The sequence below is a fragment of the Micropterus salmoides genome, unplaced genomic scaffold (genome assembly GCF_014851395.1).
Source record: "Micropterus salmoides isolate LMB-PRFRI ecotype aquatic unplaced genomic scaffold, ASM1485139v1 Ms_hic_scaffold_1, whole genome shotgun sequence".
Taxonomy (NCBI): domain Eukaryota; kingdom Metazoa; phylum Chordata; class Actinopteri; order Centrarchiformes; family Centrarchidae; genus Micropterus; species Micropterus salmoides.
In genome coordinates, this window is record NW_024040040.1 from 36,998,093 (window position 1) to 37,020,551 (window position 22,459).

A 22,459-nucleotide genomic window follows, 5' to 3' on the forward strand; every position below is an offset into this window, starting at 1 on the left:
TCCTATTCCCAGCTGGAAGATGCCACAGAGAAAGCGTATTGATTTTTCTCTTCGTCTGTGTGGTTTCTGCATGGGCTTCAGATGGAAAGAGAGAGAGAGGCGTAGTGAGACAGAGTGACAAACAGGGATGGTTGTGTGTGCAGATAAAAAGCGGTAAAGAAGGAAAAAAAGTCATATGTGGGTTTCCATACTGAAGTAGTGAGACTTTTTTTCCTTTGTCCATTCATCATTTCTCTCTTTTGCTTCTAGCCGGCAACACTTTCTGTTATCCTCACTCATTTTTTTCTCTCCTCTACTTTTCTTCTCTGTCTTTCTCTCTCTTTGATTTATGTTAAGTTTGGAGTTAATACTTCCAGCTTCCTTCTCTGTTTCCATGGAGAGAGGTGATTTGTGATTAATCAGAACCTTTTGCATTTGCCCACCAGTAACTGGGGAGCAGTAGGTAAGCAGGAGGAGGACGGTGACAGAAAATTAGGTGTTTTCATTGCAGCCGTCTTACCACAGATGTTCTCTGTCCACTGTTTATTTCTGGAGGGGTTTCATCCCAGGCTCCATCCACCCATCTCTATCCCTTTGTCTGCCCAGCTATTACGACCACCACTCTCTCTCTTCCCCCACCTTTCATTGATCCCCTATACTGTGGCTAGGATTTGTATTTGGTTCTTCCAGCAGAGCTCTACACATTAACATTTTTGGTAGTGCTGGGCAATGATTACAATTTTTAATTGCGATTAATCGCATTGATACACGTAAAATTGAATAATGAATTCTAAAGTAGTGTATAGCCCACTTTTAATTTAAATGTACTGCTATATACACAAAAGTGCATTATCATGTTGTTTGCAAACACTTTAAACAAATACTGCTGGCAAATAGTTTTACCAGCAGTATTCCCTTTACACAGTAGCAATAAAATATTTGTTATAAATCTGAACTTAAACATTAATGTAATCAAATCCTATATTACACCAAAGCTATTTGCTACTGCCAGGGCATTACCTTTTATTTAGCTTTTTTATAAAAGTTGCCATCAGAGACCATTTTTCTTGTTTTTTTTCTGAACAGGTGTCAGCACGTATCTTTTATCAGGCAGCAGAATACAGTCTATGTTCAGTAGCAAGTGTCCCTCTTACCCCGGACTCAAACAGGCGGCGTGTGCGCCGCGTTACGGCTGAGCCGCGGCTGTCATACCTAATCGCTGCTATTGTAGTCAATGCTTGTGCTCACACCAGAAGCGCTGCAGCACGTCCCAGAAGCGGCTCTGCGCTATCTAACGCGATAATAACACATTGACTCGCCCAGCCCTGAATTTTAGCTGAAGAGAAGAGCATGTGCAGAACATCCAACATTGCTAAAGGCCACAAGAGCCAAGACAACACAGAAAATCTGTTTTGGTACATAGTAGATATTGACACTCATTTGTAAAGTTGTCCAACTCCAAATACGCAGCTGCTCCTGAAGCAATGCTGGCCTGTTATTATGTTTCAATTTGTACACAAGTTAAATGTAGTATTCCTGATGATTTTGAATTGATATATCAATGATGCGGGGTGGTGTGAGACACCAATGTGTCCCTGAGCAAGACACTTAACCCCTAGTTGCTCCAGAGGCGTGCGACCTCTGAGACATATAGCAATTGGAAGTCGCTTTGCGTCCGCTAAATGAATAAATGTAATGTAATGTAATGTAATGTTATATATGAGTAATACTATATTCAGCCCAGCCCACAAATTCAGCCCACATTACCACACATCCCCGCTCACGAACACACATTCACAACTTAGGCTACATTTGAGTACAGATGTTGAAATAATATAAGCACTAGGCCTATAGTATGTAACAGAAAATTTGTGTGTCTCTGTTTTCTTCCTAACTCTACCACCCTACACCCTGTCTCTGCTAGGCCTACAGTAGCATCCTTCCTCACAGCACTGGTACTACTACTAGACTAGGGGTCTGTGGCTGTAGCCTACAGATTCCAGCAACATCCTAGTTCATTAACACAGTATAGAATGTAAACATTGCAGCAAAATTATTTCTCACACACTGCTCTCAACATTGGATTACACATGAATAAAAACAAGTAAGTCTGGTAAAATGGCAGATGTAGAAAGGATCATGGTTTTCTGTTCTGACAAAAGTAACTTTACTGACAATCAGATTATGTTGCACTCTCTCTGATAATGAGGTGTTAAATTTTGACTGAATGTCCCAATTTAAGTAACCTAATCGAGTCGGTCAGCCCATCTCAGGACAGGCCGGCCGTTGCCAGCTAGGCCAAATGCTATAGTTGCTATATTTATTTTATTTTTTTTTATGCTATACTTATTATTATTATTAGGCATACTATTATAATAACCATAGTAGACTTGAGCAAGTGATAAAACCTCATCTTATGCATTTCGTCCTTAACCAATTTATTTAGCCTATATGTATTCAATGTGTCCCACATAATATTTCTACTTGTAGTAGCTTAGGTTATTTCTTATTTAACTATTAATTCTACTTTATTCTCTACCTTTATTTTAGAGTTAACTCATCAGCCTACTTGAATCTGCTCTCTTTGTCTTCAGTTTTAATATTTTAGTATTTATTGGCCCTGTTGACTTTCTCCATCAGTAGTGGGCTATGTTTTATAAAGTGGCCAAAATGACACAGCAGTTGCAATTTCCACCCGCAATTCCATTTTTAGCCGCAGGTGCGCGGAGGAGGCTTGTTGAACTTGAATGAAGAAGCACATCGAAACCGAAACCGACATTGTACCCAGTTGCACCTGCACCGGTGTGTTCACTGTTGCTTTACCTGGTCTGTGCTTGTAAAATATCCATGTCTGCATCTTATAATGTAGTAGAAAACATCTCTCTCATAATGAGGGCGGCCGTTAATGCACCTGAGCGGCCCGCCCAAGTAAAGCCTAGGTGTGGGAAACACAGATATTATTATCGATCTGACTGGCCCACCCCAAAACAAATGGTCCTATCCCTCTGGCATTTGCCAGAATTGCCAGATGGCAAATCTGCCCCTGCTATTGTTGTGCACAAAATCAGCACATTCACTGGTGAAGCTGTCCATATTCTGCTATTCCTCTGCTTGTCAGGTCTCAGCTGAATCCAGCTGCCCTGGCTGTATTTAAGCTTACCTTTCAACCATTTGTCCGTGGGGAACATCAACACATTTGGCTATTTTCCTGGATAGCATCTTAATTAAGTTGCACTTTTAATTAAAGAGACACAGAAATGCACTTTGAGTCAATGTTTGTGCATCTTCACCTGCATCTTATCTGAATGTGTTTTATTGGTGGAATCGCCGATGTCTCTGGAGTAGTATTAACTTTACCTTCACTAATAGAACCCACGTACATACACATTCCCTTGGCCATCCATAGGAAGAAAATATAAAAAGAGGCTGACGATGAAAAGGCAAACCATTTTAGAAAATTTATATAAGAGGGAAAGAGAAGATGCAAATAGAGAAAAAGAGAGAGAGGAAAAGGGTGTGGACTGCTATAATGATTTAATAGCCAATATTTAAAAGCGTGCTATTTGCTCCTCCTTATTAAAAGTCAAACTCTTATTCAGCTCCTCCAGAGTAACAGATTACCTAAATTGCATTTTCTCTCTTTCTGCTGTTCTTCCCGCTTTTTTCCTCTCTTTCTCCCACTATCTCCCTTCCACACTGCCCCCCTCTATCCCAACACAATGATGAAGATTGATGTTCAGGTCCTAATTAGCATCTGCTTTGGTATGCATACTGCCAATCTGTCCATTACTGACCCTCCAATCAGTTAAGAGACATGACAGACCTTGTCCAATCAGATTAAGGCCAGGGGGACAGGCTTCCTGTGTGGAGCTGTCACTCCAGATGCATTGTGGGCCCTGCTGATGGATGTGATTTGGGATAGGAGACCCAAATCATGTAACTATGGGTTTCCAAAATTGTGTGTACAATCGTGCACCATACGAGGTTGTGAAAATGGAGAATGAGATCACATGTGGTCACGTGTTGTAGCTGGTGTCATGGCAAATGTGATTCAGTTCAACAGAAAACCTGGCAGGGTTAGCTAAGAAATTACTTTGCTTAAGCTGTTATTCAAGTGCACTTCAGTAGGATGGATGCTTCAAAACAAACAAACCTAAAGACTGGCAATAAATATGAAATACACATATTTTACTGATGCTCTGGTATTTGCTGATCTTTGGTGCAGTGTAATGCATGAGTGTCATCACCTGAAATCAAAGACCAAGCATTATCAGATGACCAGTTCAGCACCTTGTTTTTCACCCGTAGATGTCAATAGTCATGCAGACATTGGTTTGACATTTTGTAACTCAAAAATCAGTTCTCCCGTTGAGGGATGGTTTCATTACCAGTGTCAGCCAGGTCATTTATGTGTTGTGTTTGTGGTGTGTTACTGTGAAGTCTTGTATGTCCAGGGATGGGTATAAATAATTTAAAGTGACTATATCCAAGGCCATTCCACTCAGCTGCCTTTGTGGACAGTTTGACTCTTCACAAGACACTAAATTTCATAACCCAATGGCTCTCATTTTTTAGCTTTGGCATTATTTATCACAGTCTCCGTTACATAATTCATCCTACCACACTTTGCCTCTGCCATTTCATCCGTTTGAGTTCAGGGATACAGGGAACATGACAATGAATGATTGGATGAGGGGAAGATGTATTGCTGTCACGGATGTCTCTCCCCCCACCTTCAGCCTTCCTCTACCAGGCAGAGGACCTGGAATTATTCACAGCAACAATCAACCAATCTGTGTGGCAATCAGTATTGTTAAACACAGGGCATCACAAGTGCGTGCGTGCATGCGTGCGTGCATGTGTGCGTGCGTGCGTGCGCGTGTGTGTGTGGGTTTGTGTGCTTGTCCAATCAGTGTTTTTTCAGATTAGATGGGCTTTGTTTTCTCACTGTGTTCCATGTGTGTGCACTATATATCAGTGGTCATGTTGGGATTTCAGCTGTCTCATGAGACCTGGACATGAAAAGAGGGAGATATGAAGATAACTTTTATGAAAAGAAGGAAATCCTTTGATAATCCTTGCATTTTCATGTGTTGTACTCTTCTATCACATTTTGCCTCCCCCACGTGCACGTGTGTGTGTCTGCCTGCATCAAAGCCCTGCCATCACACAGCAGTCTTTTCATATGTCCCAGTTATATCACTCTACCTCATTCTCCCTTCACCATGAACCCCCTTGCCACCTGCATATATTCTCAGTATGTCAGACTGCTCTACTGCCATGCCTAGGGTTTCCATTGAAAGTATTTCACCGTCTTATGCCTCAAGAAATGGCAAAGTAACCTGTCTAACCAGGACATGGAGTGCTGTGCGGCAACTGTGTCACCTAATTTATTCTCATACCTACCGTTGTGTCGTATCAAGAACATGGAGCTCAGGTTTATAAAAGGCAAGTCAACAAATTGTTCTGTGTAGCATTTATTAATACACAAGGCATACAATAATAAAGTAATGTAAAGAATATAGCACATAGGGGCCAGCATATTGTGTTGCAGATTCCTCAAAATATGTGTGGGTACTTAGTGTGAACCATGCAGTTTTGTTGGCACTGCCTCTTTGATCAGCTCTCTCTTTTGCGGGCTGTATTCCTTTCTGTTTGCATCCCGCTGTTTCATGTTGTCGGCTTGTCGCCTAGCAGTGGATCTACCAGGGCTGTAGCTCTCATTAGCACCTGTGCTGACATGACTGGCATCTCATCTTAAGGTTGTTTTCCTCTTTCTCTATCCCTTATTTATTTTTCCATCTCTTACCAGCATCCTCTTGCCCACTGTACCCACAGTTTCCTTTGAACACTCTGGTTTTTCTCTTTTCTCCTTCCTCATTCTCATTCACCCGCTGTGTTTCCCTCTCCTGTTCTGTTCCTCTCACTCTCCCTCTCTCCCTACCAGGGGTTTTTAATTAATGGCGAGCCATGATGCTTATCTTATCAGCAGATCACTCTGCTTTCTATTAACCACACTGACAGAGCTGGGAGGCTGCAGGGGATGGATGACACACACACTCAAGCACACACACTGCCATGCACATTAACACATTGTCACATACATACATACACTCAAATAAAGACACATATGGGTATGAAATTAAATGTGCGCGCAGCACACACACACACACACTGACAGACACAAACTCTCATAGCAACAAACAGGCACAGAGGTAATTGTGTCAACATAAGCACACATTATGATCCTATCTAAATGTTGCCACACACACACACACACACACACACACACACACCATAAACAAACAAACTGCCCTGATTTTATCTGGCTGTGTGATTTAAGGAGTGTTGTTTGAGGGTCTCTCCTCCTAAATCCCCTAAATGCCTTGGGAATCCCTCCCTCTTCCTCCCTCTCTCTATCTCTCCTCTACCTCCCTCCTTCAGCCCTGCTTTATAGCTGAATGAACACTTATCATTCGGCAGATAAAGAGCCGTCCACGCTGGAACTTGCTTTATCTTTGAGAGCCATGTTTACTCTCCATGAACGCTCTGCTTTTCACAGATGTTTCATAGACCACGTTCGCTTGATCCGACAGAGATGAGAGCGCGGTGTTGAGCTTTGATTTTCTGCTGCTAAAACTTCAGTCACAGACACACACACACAAGCCTCTACCCCATCAATTTCAACTCTTCAGGCAGGTCAATTGTCCCATATTTACCACATTTTCATGTTAGGGGAGGCTGAGCGACGAGGCAAAATAAATCATGATAGCTTGATGGGGGTTACAGTGATCCGCATTTTGGCACAGAACAGTGAGCATGAACGCAGAAACAACAAAATCAATCCTCAAACACCACAATCGATGGCAGCCGCAAAATTTCAACATAGGTTTTCTGCGGATCTCATTAAGAGTTGACAGTTTTCTGAAAGCATTGAGAGACCGAGAGAGAGAGAGGAAGTAACCAAGAAAGCGTTAACAGAGTGGTTATTGGAGAAAATATTACAGTAGATTGTGGAGAGACACACAGTCGCCCACACTTTCTTGCACACTCATAATTTCCTCATTTGGGGGACCGTAGCAAAACAATTATCGGCAGGGGATAATACAATAAAGGAGACCATTTCTAGGGTATTACCATGGGACAAAACATTTATTTCACTTTGTCCAGTGTGCTCATAGGAGTGTGAACTTCTAATGGTAGAAAATATAGAACATAACTCACACCACTCAGACTGCAGGCAGTAGTAATGCTGTGCTGTGCAATTTTTCAAACTTTTTTATCCCTTTTCTAAGCTTACTCAAAACTATATCTGAGCTTGTGTCAATTTGTGGTTGTACTGAAATGTGTTGCACTGCATTTTAATTTTCATAAAATCACATGCAAGTCCAACTATGCAGATAATGTAATGTGTTTTATGTTACACCTCAGATAAATACTAAAAACACAGTTATAATGCTTTAATGAACTCACTATATGTTGAATCATCTGGCCATAGAGAGTTGAAAGACGTTCAAAGAATCACTGTGTTGTTCTTTCAGGAAAAGGTTTGTAAAAGTGTTCATGGATGGCACCTGTTTAACCTGCTGGACTCATCTTCACTTGCTCTCATTTCCTGTGCCTGTGGAAATGACAAGCATTGTTTCTGTCTAACTGCGTTACTTAACTTAGAAACCCCTCTCACATAAGTAGAGACCTGTTTGGTTGAGAACAGAACAAAGGGGTTTTCAACATTTTTCAATTTCTCTCTCATTCATACCTTTTTATCTATCTGGCTTTCTCTGTGTATGCTGTGTAACTATGTATGTGAATGTGTAAAATATATGTAGCTCTGGGAATGTCGGGAGGAGAGTCTGTGATTTTATTGGACTACTTTCAGGTTATCTCCTGTGTTTTGGCGAGATGCTTTTGTTAAAGTGCTGCAGGAATCAAAGTGTCTCTGTCTGTCTCTCTGCAGAGAGTTTGGGTGGAGAGATCCGGAGCTGCCAGAGGTGATCCAGATGTTACAACACCAGTTCCCATCAGTGCAGTCCAATGCTGCAGCCTACCTACAGCATCTCTGCTTCGGAGACAACAAGATCAAAGCCGAGGTGGGTGTGCTTTCAGTGTGAGTATTTGTTAAAATCAGTGTTGTAGAGACGGGAATGGTTAAAACTTGGATGATAAAAGCCATAAAAAGGTGTATGTGTATAGGCAAACAAGTGAATACCTTCATATGAGTTAAAGTCAGCTGTTTTGCACTTTCCTGCAGCCGCTTTCAAGAAATAGTGCATTAACTAATCAGTTCCACACTGATGTTCTGTAAGATAAAGCTTGCTGCAATCTCCACCCCTAAGCAGTGCCTTCTATTGATTGTATCTATAGTGGCAGGAAAGTTCAGTTAGTCCCAAAGTCACAGTTTGTCTCACACAAACAATTTTGAATGGAAACCCCTTTGGAACTCTCTAATAAACCCTTTAATAAGGCTAGCATCGCTCTAAAACAATGGCAGTGGCACATGCAGATGCTCTCACATCCAAATCCACAGATACTCAACTAGGGGTGTGGAAAATAATTGATTTTAAGTTGCATCGCGATGCGGACTTGGACGATTATGAATCGATTCACAAATGTCAATAATCGATTATCTAGAGGTTAATTGATAACATAATGTTGACAGGACGAAAAAGGCAGAACTCGGAAATGTGAAGTGCGGCTCCGGACCGTTTATACGGTGCACACAATGGAGACGTGTGGTTCTCCCTGTCCGGCACAGACAGACAACTGTTGATTGAATGAGTGACTGCTGCTACTAAGCTATCACATGATCAATAAAATCAATGCACAACTAACGTTAATGACTGTCACCTGCACACTGTGCAGCACGATAGCGCTTAGCTAGTGTCCTCTCGTCATTCTTCAAAGGACAGCTACGTGACAGGCGGCAGTAGGTGATGGTGAAAGCAGTGGAGCAGAGGAAAAGATGATCGCTACGTTTCAGTCTGGCAGTAAATGTACAGTGTACCATTAGGTCACAGCGTGTCCGTTAATTAATGTCTGTTGTTTTCCAACTGTTGGAAAAGTGAAGGCAGTTAGAGCTGGCTAACATGTCCTCTTCAGACTGCAGACTGTGGTCTGAAAGCTGAGCAGGACGCTTTTTTTGCTGCTAGTTCTATTTCATTTGTTGTCATTCATCCACACAATGAACCAAATGCCATTTCTCAAGGCCCATGGTGCTCAATACAAGATCACAATAATCAACTATAAGACACAAACATGTAACTACACTAGACGAGACAAAAAAAGGAACAGATATATTAAGGTGGAGTGAATGTGGTTTGGCTGGAACATTGTAAAGTGTGTAGTTCAACCCGTATCTGAGTCCATACTAATAACAGCAGCAGCAGCATCAGAAATACAAATAGCAGCAGCAGAGGTCAGTAATAATACTGTAATAATGCTTTGCAATGTTTATATGAAGTAACATTAAATATCTGCACTTCATTAATACCTACTTCTTTGGATTGTTGTTAAATACTTTGCTTTAAAAGTACTAAGTAGTCACACAGTGAGAAAAATACATATTTATCCTATTCGTTTTACAGGGGCATTGTAGCCCTTATAATCTTAATGAGGTGCCCAGAAATTCCCACCCCTTGAGGTGATGCATCGGGGAATCGAATCGAATGGAATCGTTGACCTGATAATTGTAATTGAATCGAGTCATGAGACCAGTAAAGATGCACACCCCTATACACAACGTGTTTTTCTCTTTCTTTAAATGACACTCGCATGCACACACACACACACACACACACACACACACACACACACACACAATTTACCAGTCCATGCAGGAGAGGGTATTGACCATTTTATTCTTTATGAAATTAATTTCAGTAGTTGGTCAATTGCTGCTACTGCGACCTCATTGGAAAATGATGCCACGTGGCTTAAATGCTCATTCAAACACAAATACAAAGGAACACACATCAGCATGATGTGCACACATATGCAGACACATTTAAAACAGTCCTAAAAGCTCAAACTGATAAAAACTAAATAAAACAGACAAATTAATATTAACTATCTGCAAATGCAGGCAATTTAATATGTCAACATGAAGACAAAGCAAATTTTCATTCACACCGACCTACTTACCAACCCACACAAAGATACACACATATACAGACACAAAAATGCAATCACACTTCATTCCACTCCCACTCCCTCTTCATCCATGCGGCTATGAAAGAAGTGTTCATGTCTTTTGTAATGGCTGTAATTATTGCCTGAATGGAGCTGTCCAACAATGGAGAAAATAGCAACTGTATATTGACAGTGGATGCTTTGGCCTGCCTTCATCAGTCTGTTTGATTGTCTTGCTCTGGGCCCAAGGCGCTGCTAAACACTATTTACACAAATTAAATCTGGAAGAGATATCAAGCACCCAAAATTAACGCTTCACATCACATGAAATAAAAGCAGGCATTCACATGCATTTCTATATACATGCACACACTGCCACATGTGCATACAATAACAAAATGCCGCATATGCGTTATGACGCCATGAGACACACGGAGAAATGTGCCTTCAACTGTATTTCTTAAATAGTTTTTAATAAAAAATAAACTTGACAGACGATCACTAAGCCAGATTTGATATTAGTTTGGTTAAAGATGCCTCTGTTAGAATGAAGCAGGATATTGTGAAGTTCATAGTCTTGCTGTGCTTTTATACTGTGATGGGAATAAAATTTGTTTTCTTATGATAAATAAGAAAATACACAGTGTCTTTTAAACCCTTGTTACCCTGGAACAAAGCAATGAATCCCTAACTGTTACCAGTAGTTACTTTTTTCAAAGCTTTTAATGCACTCACATTGTGTGGTCCAATCATTAAGCCACGACCTAAGTGCTGACACTGTACATAAAAGGGTCCGTCGGCCCCTAACCCTAACCTAAGACAGGTAGAACTTTATTTGCTGGCCTTCATAAGGCAGTCTATAAATCTTGCCTTGGTTTAAATCGATGTTTCCTCAACTTGCGTGCTAAATATAATAAAAATGTCCCTTTTCACTAAACCTCTTGCATATGTTATATGATAGATAGATTTTTAATATCTTCCATTAATATTAACTGTTTAAGCTGTGCAAAATCATCCACCTCATTAGATGTACACCAGCGATCAAAAAGAGTCTCCTTTTCCCGAGCAAATTCAACATAGGTCTGATGGTCAAACGAAATCAAATGGTCGGCGAAACTTTTGACGGTAAGCCTCCGGCACCAGCTCATATGCTCTAAGCACAGCAGCTTTTACTTTGTCAAAATCAAGACTGTCTTCCGTCGGAAGTGATGAGTAAACAGTCTGCACTTTACCACTCAAGAGGGCATTGCAATGACAACATCCCCATTTCTTTCGGGCACTTCAGTGTAGAAGCCACCCGCTCAAATAACGTGAAATATTTGTCAACATCCTTTTCATTAAAAGGTGGAATTAAGCGAATGTTTCTGCATGATTTGTCTCTGACATCAAAATTTGAAGAGCTAGACGAAACTTGTGAAGCAACACCAAGCTCCAATTCACGCATGCGGAGATCAAGCTGCTTTGTTTCAAGATCGTTCAAATACTTAAGTTCCTTGTCTTTTAACACCAGACGCTGCAATTCAACTCCCAATTCTTTAAGTCTTACTGCTTCACCAGTAGTTTGACATGACTGCTCGGGAGTTTCTGGAGTACTCTGAAGCTATGGCAAAATGCCTTTTTCCACCAAGGCAGCAAATAACTCCGCCTTAACAGCCTGCTTCTTAATTTGTCTAGAAACAGCTATGTCATAGTGGTCACCAATCTTTTTCTCTAGTACACCGATTAAACCCCTCTAAAGTAGGACACTCAATAAACTCCACCAATTTAAACTCCATCTTAAAGAGAACCACTAAACTGAGACTACAGCACAAAAATCAAGCAGCCCCAACATAACTGCAAAACCTCCTGTCCACAAAATTACCCAACACACTAAAGGGCAATACACAGTACAAAAGGCTACAAACAAATCAACACATCTAGATAGGTTTGCTGCCACCAAAACCCCCAAATCTAGATCTCAAAAACCCTATTGAAAACTTTACTTTACAAAAAAAAGTTTACAAATAGTTTGGACGAGCCCCCAAATTATGTTACGACCCCCACCAAAGCTCGTTACAATGGAGGTCGAACATAATTAAAGAGTCCAGGAGTAATGCAAAAAAACATAAGTTTATTGAAATAAACATGAAATAAGTTCAGAAATTAATTCAAACAAAACAACAAATCTGATGGGCTGGCCAAAACAAAGAAAAGAAAGGGAAAGCAAAAGCATTATGCTTTTTGGGCTTTTCCCCTCTCCTTTATTGAGTTTATAATTTTTTTGTGCATGTGATACGTTTGCAAAGTGAAAAAGCCCAAAGTTCACCCCAAAGGGAGTTCCCATCTCCCACAGAAAACACTGCTCTGAACTGCCTGAACTGCCTGTAGTCCAAAGCAAAATCATGTCAGATAACGATCGCCAAGCGGCTAGTCCGACACACCCTCAAAAACACCGGTGGAAAAACACTGAGCTGCAGCACACACCTCTCCTCTCCCTTCCAAACATCAGCTTCCCACCAGGCAGTCAATGGACATAAAGTTGTTACTGTGATGTAGAGACAGAGCTCGGTTAAAACTTTATGGATGAAAGATACATTTGTTACAGATTAATAACTCACCACTCTGAAACTCTTGCTCCAGTCCATGCTGCCAAGCTGGTCGGCAACATATACAGCTGAACCGAAGCCGTGTTTACCGGCTTCTCACTGACCCGCCCTTCTCTGCTTCTGATTGGCTAGTAGTCCTAAACTAGGAACTGCACATATGCAACTCCCAACAAAGATCATTTAAAGACAAGATGTATCACTCCATAGCTAAAACGAAGCATTCAACACAGAGTGAAAAGGGGAGCTGCAGCAATGCGCAGTATGACCAAAAATATAGTGTTTTTTGAAAATTAAACCACGTAAACATGTTCTGGTACAACCCCTAAATAGGATTTTGAACCTAAAAAAGGGGCATAATACCAGCTCTTTAATTTGACAATACTAAAACACTATTTGGGATATATTGTTATGTATTCAAATTGGCAAACTTCAAGCAATAGGCATTGATTTCATGTGATTTTAGAGGCTTACTTAAAGCCCTCTCAGCTGTTCTATAAAAGAAACTGTAAATCAGAGCTTTAAGTGGCTTATCACGCTCATAAAATGTCAGTAATAGACCAATAAAACATTCTTTATACCAAATATTGAACAAATACTTTTTTTAATAATCTAATGAAAGAAGAACTATTGAGTGATATTTTTTAACCAATCACTTTTTTATCCAAGAGTCTTTTTTATATTTTGGATGCGGGTGGAGAGGCCATCTCAGTTAACATACATTATGAATGTAGATGGCAGCTATTTATTAAGAGCTCTGATCAAAAGACTTTTCCTTTATTTTCACTTAGCCAGACAGACACAGATGGCAGGGGACACACTGAGCAGCTAAATACAGCCACAACATTGCTGCTATTTGCCGCTAAAGAGATACTCTACAGGGCCAAAGAGAGGGGGAGAGACAAGAACAGAGACACATGAGAGAGAAGGACAGAGGGAGACAGATGAATAGGCATCAGTTTGTCTCTGGATGACAGACATTTGTGTGCACTTGTGAAAATATGCCTGTTTTATCACTACTGTTTGTGCATTTGGTGTGAGAATATGTTAATTTAAGATCATGTGCATGGATTTATGTTTTGTGCTAAGTGTGTCCAATACGATGTGCAGAAACAAAGATATAGTATGTGTGTGTGTGTGTGTGTGTGTGTGTCTGTGTGTGGTAGGGCAGATGGAGGTCTGGCCTCAGCTCATATTACAGTTGACTACAGAGGCAGCTTGACACTCACACACACACACACACACACACACACACACGCACACACACAGATTACATACTGTATCCTCACAAGCTCATTGACATGTCAACTCGTGCATCCCCTTCAGGTACACAAACACACACACGCACTGTTTTAACCTAAAGTTCAGTCACATCAGTAATTCATTTTGGGTAGCAGCCTTGTCGATATCCATTTATCCAACAGATCGGTTGAAGGGAGGGGAACGTGCCCCTGGCTCTGTCATTCCTCTGTTTTCCCCCTGTTTCTCTCACAGTATCCATTTTGTTTAGTCCACACTTCATATATTACTGTATGCCTCTCCCACTTTATTTCATTATCAATTACCTTAATTTCTCCTCCTCCTACCCTTTTTATGCTGTTGCTTTTTTGTTGTTTTTTTTACAGCAGACCTGCTTAATTATACAGTACAGTAAAAATACTGGGATCTTATTAGTCCTGGAGACTGGATCTGATTGGCAGTTAGAATTACAGTATTTTCTCATCGTTTTACAGTTTGTTGTTAGAGACAGCCAGTGAGGTAAAGTCAATATGGGGGAAAAAATCACGTTTTAGATTTTTAGACTGTGAACTGTGCAAACTGCAAGCTGTGATTATCTGTTCAACAGACATCAGGATGGAAGATGAGAAAGGCACAGCAAATGATCCATAGCAAATACTGCAATAATAATGCATGCTGTCCCTCTTTATACAGTGCATCCCATATGTACAATTTTCCACTGTATGAGTGTTAAAGCACTAGATTTATTTTTGTATCACAGTGTCAAGTGTTGAACTTAAAAATCACAACTGGCAGCAAGATGCTGACTAGTTCATCAATGACTACTTTAATTAGAAATACTTTCATTGCCTTTTTATTTTTTGACATGAACAGGCATATTTCGGGAAAAGAAAACCCTCTTCCATCAATGATGCTGTATTTTTGGCACAAAACTGTTTTCAGTCACCCGCCTCAGGGATTTTCCTACCCTCCAGGTAACCTTTACAGAATGGTCCTGGTTTGTTCTGTTTGGTTCAGCGGTCTAGAGCACTGAGTTTGTGCATGGTTTGTAAATTACTAATCCATCAATGTCCCCTGCCACATTTCCTGCCACTCTCCATAATCTGGTGTCAAAAAGCTAGAAATACCCTTCGAAATGGACCTACATCTGTGTCAGTGGTTATATGTTAGTATCAAACCCACTCAACAACACATGCACACTCAGATGCACACTCACACAATGGGATTATTAATCACTTTCCCTTCCTGCTGCTGTGAAGAGTAGTGGTTTGTGTTTTCTCTGTTGCCTTACTCTTCAAACACCAATACACTCTAGTGTATTTGTATTCACAGTTCCTACTGTTGATACTGCAGCAAAATTAGCCATGTCCCTCCTTCAGAACAATATTAGATAGCCAAAGGTTTATCCCATGTTTGGCCGAGTTTTGAATTCTCCAGAGGGAAATGTTAGCCTAGGGCCAAGATCTCAATTAGCGGAAGGTGGAAAGGCTTTAAATGCAGTTAGCCTTAGGCTCAGTGGCAGGTAAAAACAAAAATCCAAACGCATGTGTTTATGCCTGCCTGAGTGTGTACATGCATGAAAGGCGTGATGCATCTTCACTTTGTCTCCTCACTGAAGTGTAAGCAGTAAACGCTCTAACAGTGTCTTGCTAATTATCCTTGACGTTCCGTATGTGGTGACTGAAACATACTTGTTAGCCTTCGCATGCCACCGTCCCAGGTATGTGTCACCCGTGTATCCCGCTGCCAGCTTTACGCCGGCGGCACCCCTGATTCCCACAATCCCAGCTGTCACCGCTGCTAACTGTTACCACGGCAATGCTGTCGCTATGGGTTACCAATAGCCGTGGCCGCCACGGAACAGTGGGAGACAAAGACGAATCAATCTGCGCTTCTAATCTTCTTTACGTGGAATAGAGGAATAGGCACAGAGGTATTGGCAAGCCTTGTAGGTAGCTGTGAGGTAATACAAAGTAATAGCACTGTGTTATGTTATAGAATAACAGATTAACTGTGACACAAGCATAAAGAGGAGAAGGGAGTGGAGCAGAGATCAGTACAGGAGAGGGGAAGGGGAGCAGACGGAGGAGAGGAGGGACAGAGGTGAGGATTGGAGGGCATAAGAGGGACAGCAAATCAGGCTCAGGAAATTGTGTGGCCAATGGAGCAAGGTTAGTTTGCCATTCACTGCATCCCTTAATCCATTTTAATTGAATAGATAAGCAAAGTCATTTTGCTCGATAAACTCCTGCTGTGTCATCAAACACCTCCACCGTCTCCCTGCCCTCTATCCCTTTCTTGTGCTTTCTTTCTCTACTTTTACTCCTTTCACCCTAATTCTGTCATTCCACCTGGCCAACAGTAATTATTTCTATGTTTTCACTATGAAGAAATCAAACTTAAAGGGATAATTTGGATATTTTTAAGCGGGGTTGTATAAGGTGCTTAGTAGTAGTGTATTACCTGCAGTAGATGGCAGTTTGGCAGAAGCAGACAAGAGTACCAGCATGGAAGCTTAGCAATGCACTGCTATGGACGGGGGCAGCAGCAAAACGTCTGCAGCAGGTAATACACTGACTATGGATAAGTACCTCATACAAGCCCACTTCAAACAATCTGAACTATCCCTTTAAATTGCTCTTGTAGATACTTATTCTGATGTGGGTTTTTTTTTCATCTTCTTCTTTTTTTCCCTTTTTGCTCACTCACGCCAGATGTTTGAGGTTTCCACAGGAGACAAAACAATGAGTGCCAGAGATAATCACAGGAAAAGGATTGAAAGTGTGTTTATGGCACTTTACTCTTCCTGTCAGCTTGTCTGTATGGTTGACTCCACCCATCTTTTTCTAGTACTAAATGTCCCAGGTCTGGGGGAGAACATGCAGAAAAATAAAAGAGGGTTTCAAGAAGCCTGATTATGCAGTTAACTGTGAAAAACTTTTTTCGAGTTATATGGCTGAGTAACTCTGGCTGTTGCAGTACTCCAGAGATTAAATAAAAGGGGAAGCGTGAAAAACACATCTTTCTTTCTCGCTCCCTTTCTCACACACACACACACGCGCGCACACATACACTAGTTGCTCTATCCATGTTCGCGCTAGTCTCCTGGTGATCACAGCAGCTTGTGTGTGGTGATTAGTACTACACCCCTGTCGATTGGACTAAACACCAGTTGCTTTAAGCTCTTTGGCCCCCTAAGGCCAATAGGGATCCCTGTAGTGGAGAAGCAATGTGGGAGGGTTTAAAAAGGACCAGTATGGGGAGAAGACAATGTGTTGTACCTTTGGGGGAAGGCATTATGTGTAACACCATAGGAAGAAGGCATAACGTGTAACACCAGAGTGCCCTCATTGCAGTCCCTACTGAGCTAACAGTCCTGACTGACTTGTCTTCTTACAGAATCAGGATAAAATCATAAATCTGCACTGATAGGCTTATTGTTGTTTGTCTCTCTTTTTGTATGGTTGTATTTACATAGCAAACAGTGGTGTCTCACAAAAATCTGGACCCTGTACATTAGCATTCTCCATGGGGTCCCTTGCCGCATCTCCTGCTGTTCTTTCAAGTATCTTTTTGGGCCTTCCTCAAAGGAGGGCCCTGTATATTCTGTCCCCATTTCCCCCAAAGTCCTATACCCCTGATAGCAAATACATACAATAATGGTTACATATATAGTGGGCAGTTAGGAGAGTAGAGGGAAATCTACCTTTACAGAAAAGTTAAGCTTTTGACTAGTGTGAAATATCTTGCATATAATTTTTCTGTGGCTGCTTTTTTGTGGCAGGCATACAGAACACTTTTAAAACAAGCCTAAGTGTAGAAAAGTGATATATAAGGATAAACTACATAATATATAATAATGCATATGAAAAAGTGTCCTTCCTATACTAATGGAAAGCTTTTACAATGCCTTTTAAGTCTATTAAGTTAAAATTACATAGCAAAATGTCATGGTCTGCAATTTTACCTGCTGAACAATATTAAAATAATCATAATAGTGTTACCTCATTCGGCAATAGCAAGTGACATTTATTTAAATGAAAGTCTTACTACTTTAAGAAGCAGTTGTGCCTCCCACCTATAGTATTTTTTAGTAGTTATGGGTTAGTCCTGTAGACTTGGGCGGTATCTATTTTTTAATAACTTCATACCTTCCTGACATTGCACCAGTGTTTATGATATATGATGGGATTTGTATAAAAAAATAACAAAACAAGTCATTGTAGCATGTATGACATGGTCTAGCCTACAATACTGTGTCTTTAATATGCAAAGACTCTCAAGAAGTGTCTATATAATAATAGAATAATGAGTAGATAGGAAATGCCCCTTCTTCCATAAATTCTTGCTGGAGGAACTAATGACACCTGAGTGGGATGAACGGAGATGATCACACAGCGTTGTCCGTGTTGGCTGGCTCACCTTTATCATCAGGACTAAACCCAAACAGAGGCAGAGTAAATTTTCCTTTACTGTTCCTGAATAATTTAGAAAAAATATCTGATTACCCTTATTCTGACTTACATTGCAATTGCGATAGGATTTGCAACTTTGGAGGGAATTCTCATTTCATTGAAAAACATTTTTAAATGATTATGGGGTGATTTTTCCAAGAATCTGTACCAAACAAAAATGTTTTCTGAAGTCTGCAGAATACGATGTATATACCGGGACATCCCTGCAACACGACAAGTGGTATTTTGACACACAATTTGCCTTTATTAAATATTTCATCCATCGGCCAGATTTTGATAAGATTTTGATTAATTGTTCAGGCCTAGTGTGTTTACCAACTGCTGGAAAAGTGAAGGGGGTCATTGCGTTGTCGTGTTGAAGATTATATAGGGCAGTTTCAGGCAGGGTTGCCCGCCTACATTGAGGGCGTAGGCTACATCACATCACCTCAATTCAGCATGGCCATATTAGTTAAATAAAAAGAGGACTGTCTTTATTATTGAAAGTCACATCGTCGTGGATTTTTAAATACACTGCTATACCGTAATACCTTGATACTTCCCAAGCCTGTAGTCCATTAGTAATGTATATGCATGATCATGTGAGGACACTTGAACTAGACAACCCGAAGGACAAGCATACAGAAACAGACATAACATATAGTAAAAATGCAGTGAGGAAAATGTTGAGAAGCATCATGAGAGACAGGTAGTATAGCAGACAGACATGCAGAAGAGCGGCAGCAAAATACTGTAATTTTGTTAGATTATAAGCAAAGCTGTTGTCACAGCTCTTTTCCTTCCCTCATCAGTGTAATTAAGTGTTGTTTTGTGAAAGCTCAGTCATTAGCTGTGTCATAGTATGTGTAATTAGTACACATTGGGTTGTTAATCTGATTGACAGGATTGACAGCTACTGTAGGCCACGCACACACACAGACACACACACTCAGACCCATACTTTAGTGTACACACGTACCTGCATAGACAAATAAACGAAATGTTGACCACCAACATTTTTCTGGTGATGGATGATCTATCTCAGCACAGTCGAAAAATGGAGACTTTGTCAAGCCTTTGTACATGAGTGTCCATCTATGTGAGTCTATAGGTGTCCATGAAGACTTAGTTATAAATTATTTGATTTATTTATTTATTTTTATATATAATTAATTTAAGCACAGGTGTATTTTTCATTAATACGGTTTCTTTGTTCATCAGATCCGCAGACAGGGAGGCATCCAGCTGCTGGTTGACCTACTGGACCACAGGATGAGTGAGGTTCACCGTAGCGCCTGCGGAGCCCTGAGGAACCTGGTGTATGGCAAGGCTAACGATGAGAACAAAGTGGCCCTGAAGAACTGCGGGGGGATTCCTGCCCTGGTCCGCCTGCTGAGGAAGACTGGGGATGTGGAAATCAGAGAGCTCGTCACAGGTACTATATCAACATATACAACTTACACCTCACCTCTCTAGCTTGTGCATCATGGTGTAGCTGCAGTTATTTTCCAGCATCTCTATCTCTATCTCTCCAGCTTCTATGGCCTCAGGGGATGTTATAATGGAGTGTGTGTGTGTGTGTGTGTGTGTGTGTGTGTGTGTGTGATGCACATGTTTATGGGAATGAGTGGAGATAATTTGGTATGCATAGATGCAAGGATCAGTCATGCTGCTATATGGGCACACACCAAATCTGGGTACTTTGATATACCTCTGCAAAACCTGCCAATACAATACAGACATTGCAAGAATGTTTCAGACTAAGCAAGAAAAAAATCTTTATTCAGAAATGTGTTTTAGTTTGTATATTTAATTGTGCTTATACTTCTTTAGTGAATTTAGTTGAAGACTGTGGGACTGATTACTCTTCAGACTCTTTTGAATTATCTAGATTCTGTAAATTCAAAACATTCAATACTCTGGCACCCAGGTCTGACTCATACATACTTAGACACACATACAGGCGAGGCACATTGCTAGAGATGAACACACACTTTTACATACACCTAGCTGCAGTGTGTTCTACTCTCATTTGGCCTTGACAGTGCCGGTAGTTGTTAGATGAGTGATTTTACTTCTTGGAGTATTCATACATTTAACTTTCACTGAAAGAATATTCTTTAGAAAAGGTTACTATTCACTCTGTAGAAACCAAGGCTGTTCATCTTGAGCTCCTTCAGATGCCAAAACAATTTAACATTCCACCTGAATAATATTTTATATTCAATCACAGTTCTCCTCAACACACTAATAGGACTTTAAGGCATGACTTTTGGAGAGAATAGAGAGGTAGCAGCGAGGCTGCAACAATTTTTTAAAACATAATTTCTGTTCAGAAATGTTTTGTTATGTGACCTCTCTTTTTAACTTATTTTTCAGATGGTTGTAATTCAGTATAGGTTTGTCTCTGATTTCTCTGCGTAGGTACATGCACACAATCACAAAAATGTGTATGCACCCATCCAACATTCAAGTCCCTACCAGCAAGTGTTGTGTTTTACAATCACTAGTCAATCTTAACCTTGAGGGCAGGAGCAGAACAAGTTAGCCAGTGCACTGGAGACACACACGTACTGCACACACCCACGCAAATACCCTCAGATGTACAGTACATATTGTGGAGACACAAATCAAAGTAAATGTACTTGAGCATTGTACTTATACTAGTACTTATAAACTATTGCTCTTATAATAAAATAAATGTTTATACGTACTACTTGAATCATAGCTTTAGAATCAATGGATACATTTTATTTTCTAAAATGCAATAGGTCATAAGCTAAATCTGAAGTCCATGTTCTGTGAGATTTTTTAAATGAAGGAAGATTCATATCATGTTAATTGTTTGCTCTGTTTATTGTGCTAAAAAATGTTATCACTGCCTTAAAAAAATTGCGTGTGTAAAGACCCACAAACTAAACTTTTTCTCTTGCTCTGTCTTTCAATAAATCTGTGTGCAATGACCCTGTTTGAATTTGGCTCCCGTCCTTTAGCAGAGGACCGCCTCCAGCCCTTCAGCACAGTAGACAGCCCTCCAGCACCTCCAACACTCCCGCCCATTTAATACATACTGGATACGCTCTCTGCCATGAGCCCACCATCCAATCTTTTTTTCCCAACCCAACTCCAAGCGGCCATTCCGTCACTGAGCTAGAGGGAAACTTATATATTTTCTGGTTTTCACTTTGATGTCCTCTGGCTGTTCTGCCTCAACTCTACAGAATTTCCACATGGACTTTCCTTGTTGCTAATGCTACAATAACTGCTAACTACTGCTAACTGTAGCTTCCATTATCAGCTGACTGTGCCCAAACTGGGTGCTCCCAGAGGTGTAAAGCTAGAACACACCACAGAGCACCAAGCTTCCAGCCTGGGCAGAGTCAGCTAAAATGCTCGCTAACTGAGTAAACTAGCTATTGGCAGCTACAGATAGCAGTAGTTAGCAACTAAAGTAACAGCTTTAGTAACAACAACAAGTATAGCTATCTGTCCATCAAGAAACTATTTCACAGAAAGTTGAGGCAGTATAGCTGGAGTACCTCAAAGGGAAAACTAGAAAATCAAACCAAAATCAGTAAATAAAGTTCTTAACTTGTGTTTTTGTAATGTAATCACTGAGGCCCAGCCACCAGAAACACACCTCTCCAGATGAGTCTAATAGTTTTTCCAACCCAATTCTTGTCTCATTTGTGGTTTGCTAAACAGGAAAATGATATTCTTATTTTCCAAGCTACGTTATTGTAGCTCTGTCATGGCCATTGAGCACACCGGCAAGAGGATAAGGCAGTGTGGCCCACAAGCGTTGGTTGCTACATAGTCTTGCAAAGCCAGACCCATCTCCACTCTTTGTTTCAGCGCTGTGCCATCCAGTTGCTGCCCCTGTATGTGTGTAGGTAAAAGATGTATAGATTACATTTTAATACCCACCTAAGCACACAGACTTTATATGAGCTGATATAATTTGATATCTATTTCTCCTGAAATATTTCACAATACGCCTCCCACTGAGATTTTAATATTCTATTAGAGGCCCTTTAGTGCTGCAGTAAACACTAACACATGCACTGTGTCCCTCTC

At 40.7% G+C, this 22,459-nt stretch overlaps 1 protein-coding gene across 2 annotated transcripts in view; it reads left to right on the forward strand.

Moving 5' to 3' along the window:
- ctnnd2a (catenin (cadherin-associated protein), delta 2a) overlaps window positions 1-22,459 on the forward strand; it is a 308,492-nt gene that overhangs the window by 209,929 nt on the left and 76,104 nt on the right. For both annotated transcript variants that reach the window (XM_038726010.1, XM_038726002.1), the window contains exons 13-14: window positions 7,937-8,069; window positions 19,604-19,817. In XM_038726010.1, coding sequence (XP_038581938.1) covers window positions 7,937-8,069; window positions 19,604-19,817 — 347 coding nt within the window. The remainder of the gene's footprint in view (window positions 1-7,936; window positions 8,070-19,603; window positions 19,818-22,459) is intronic.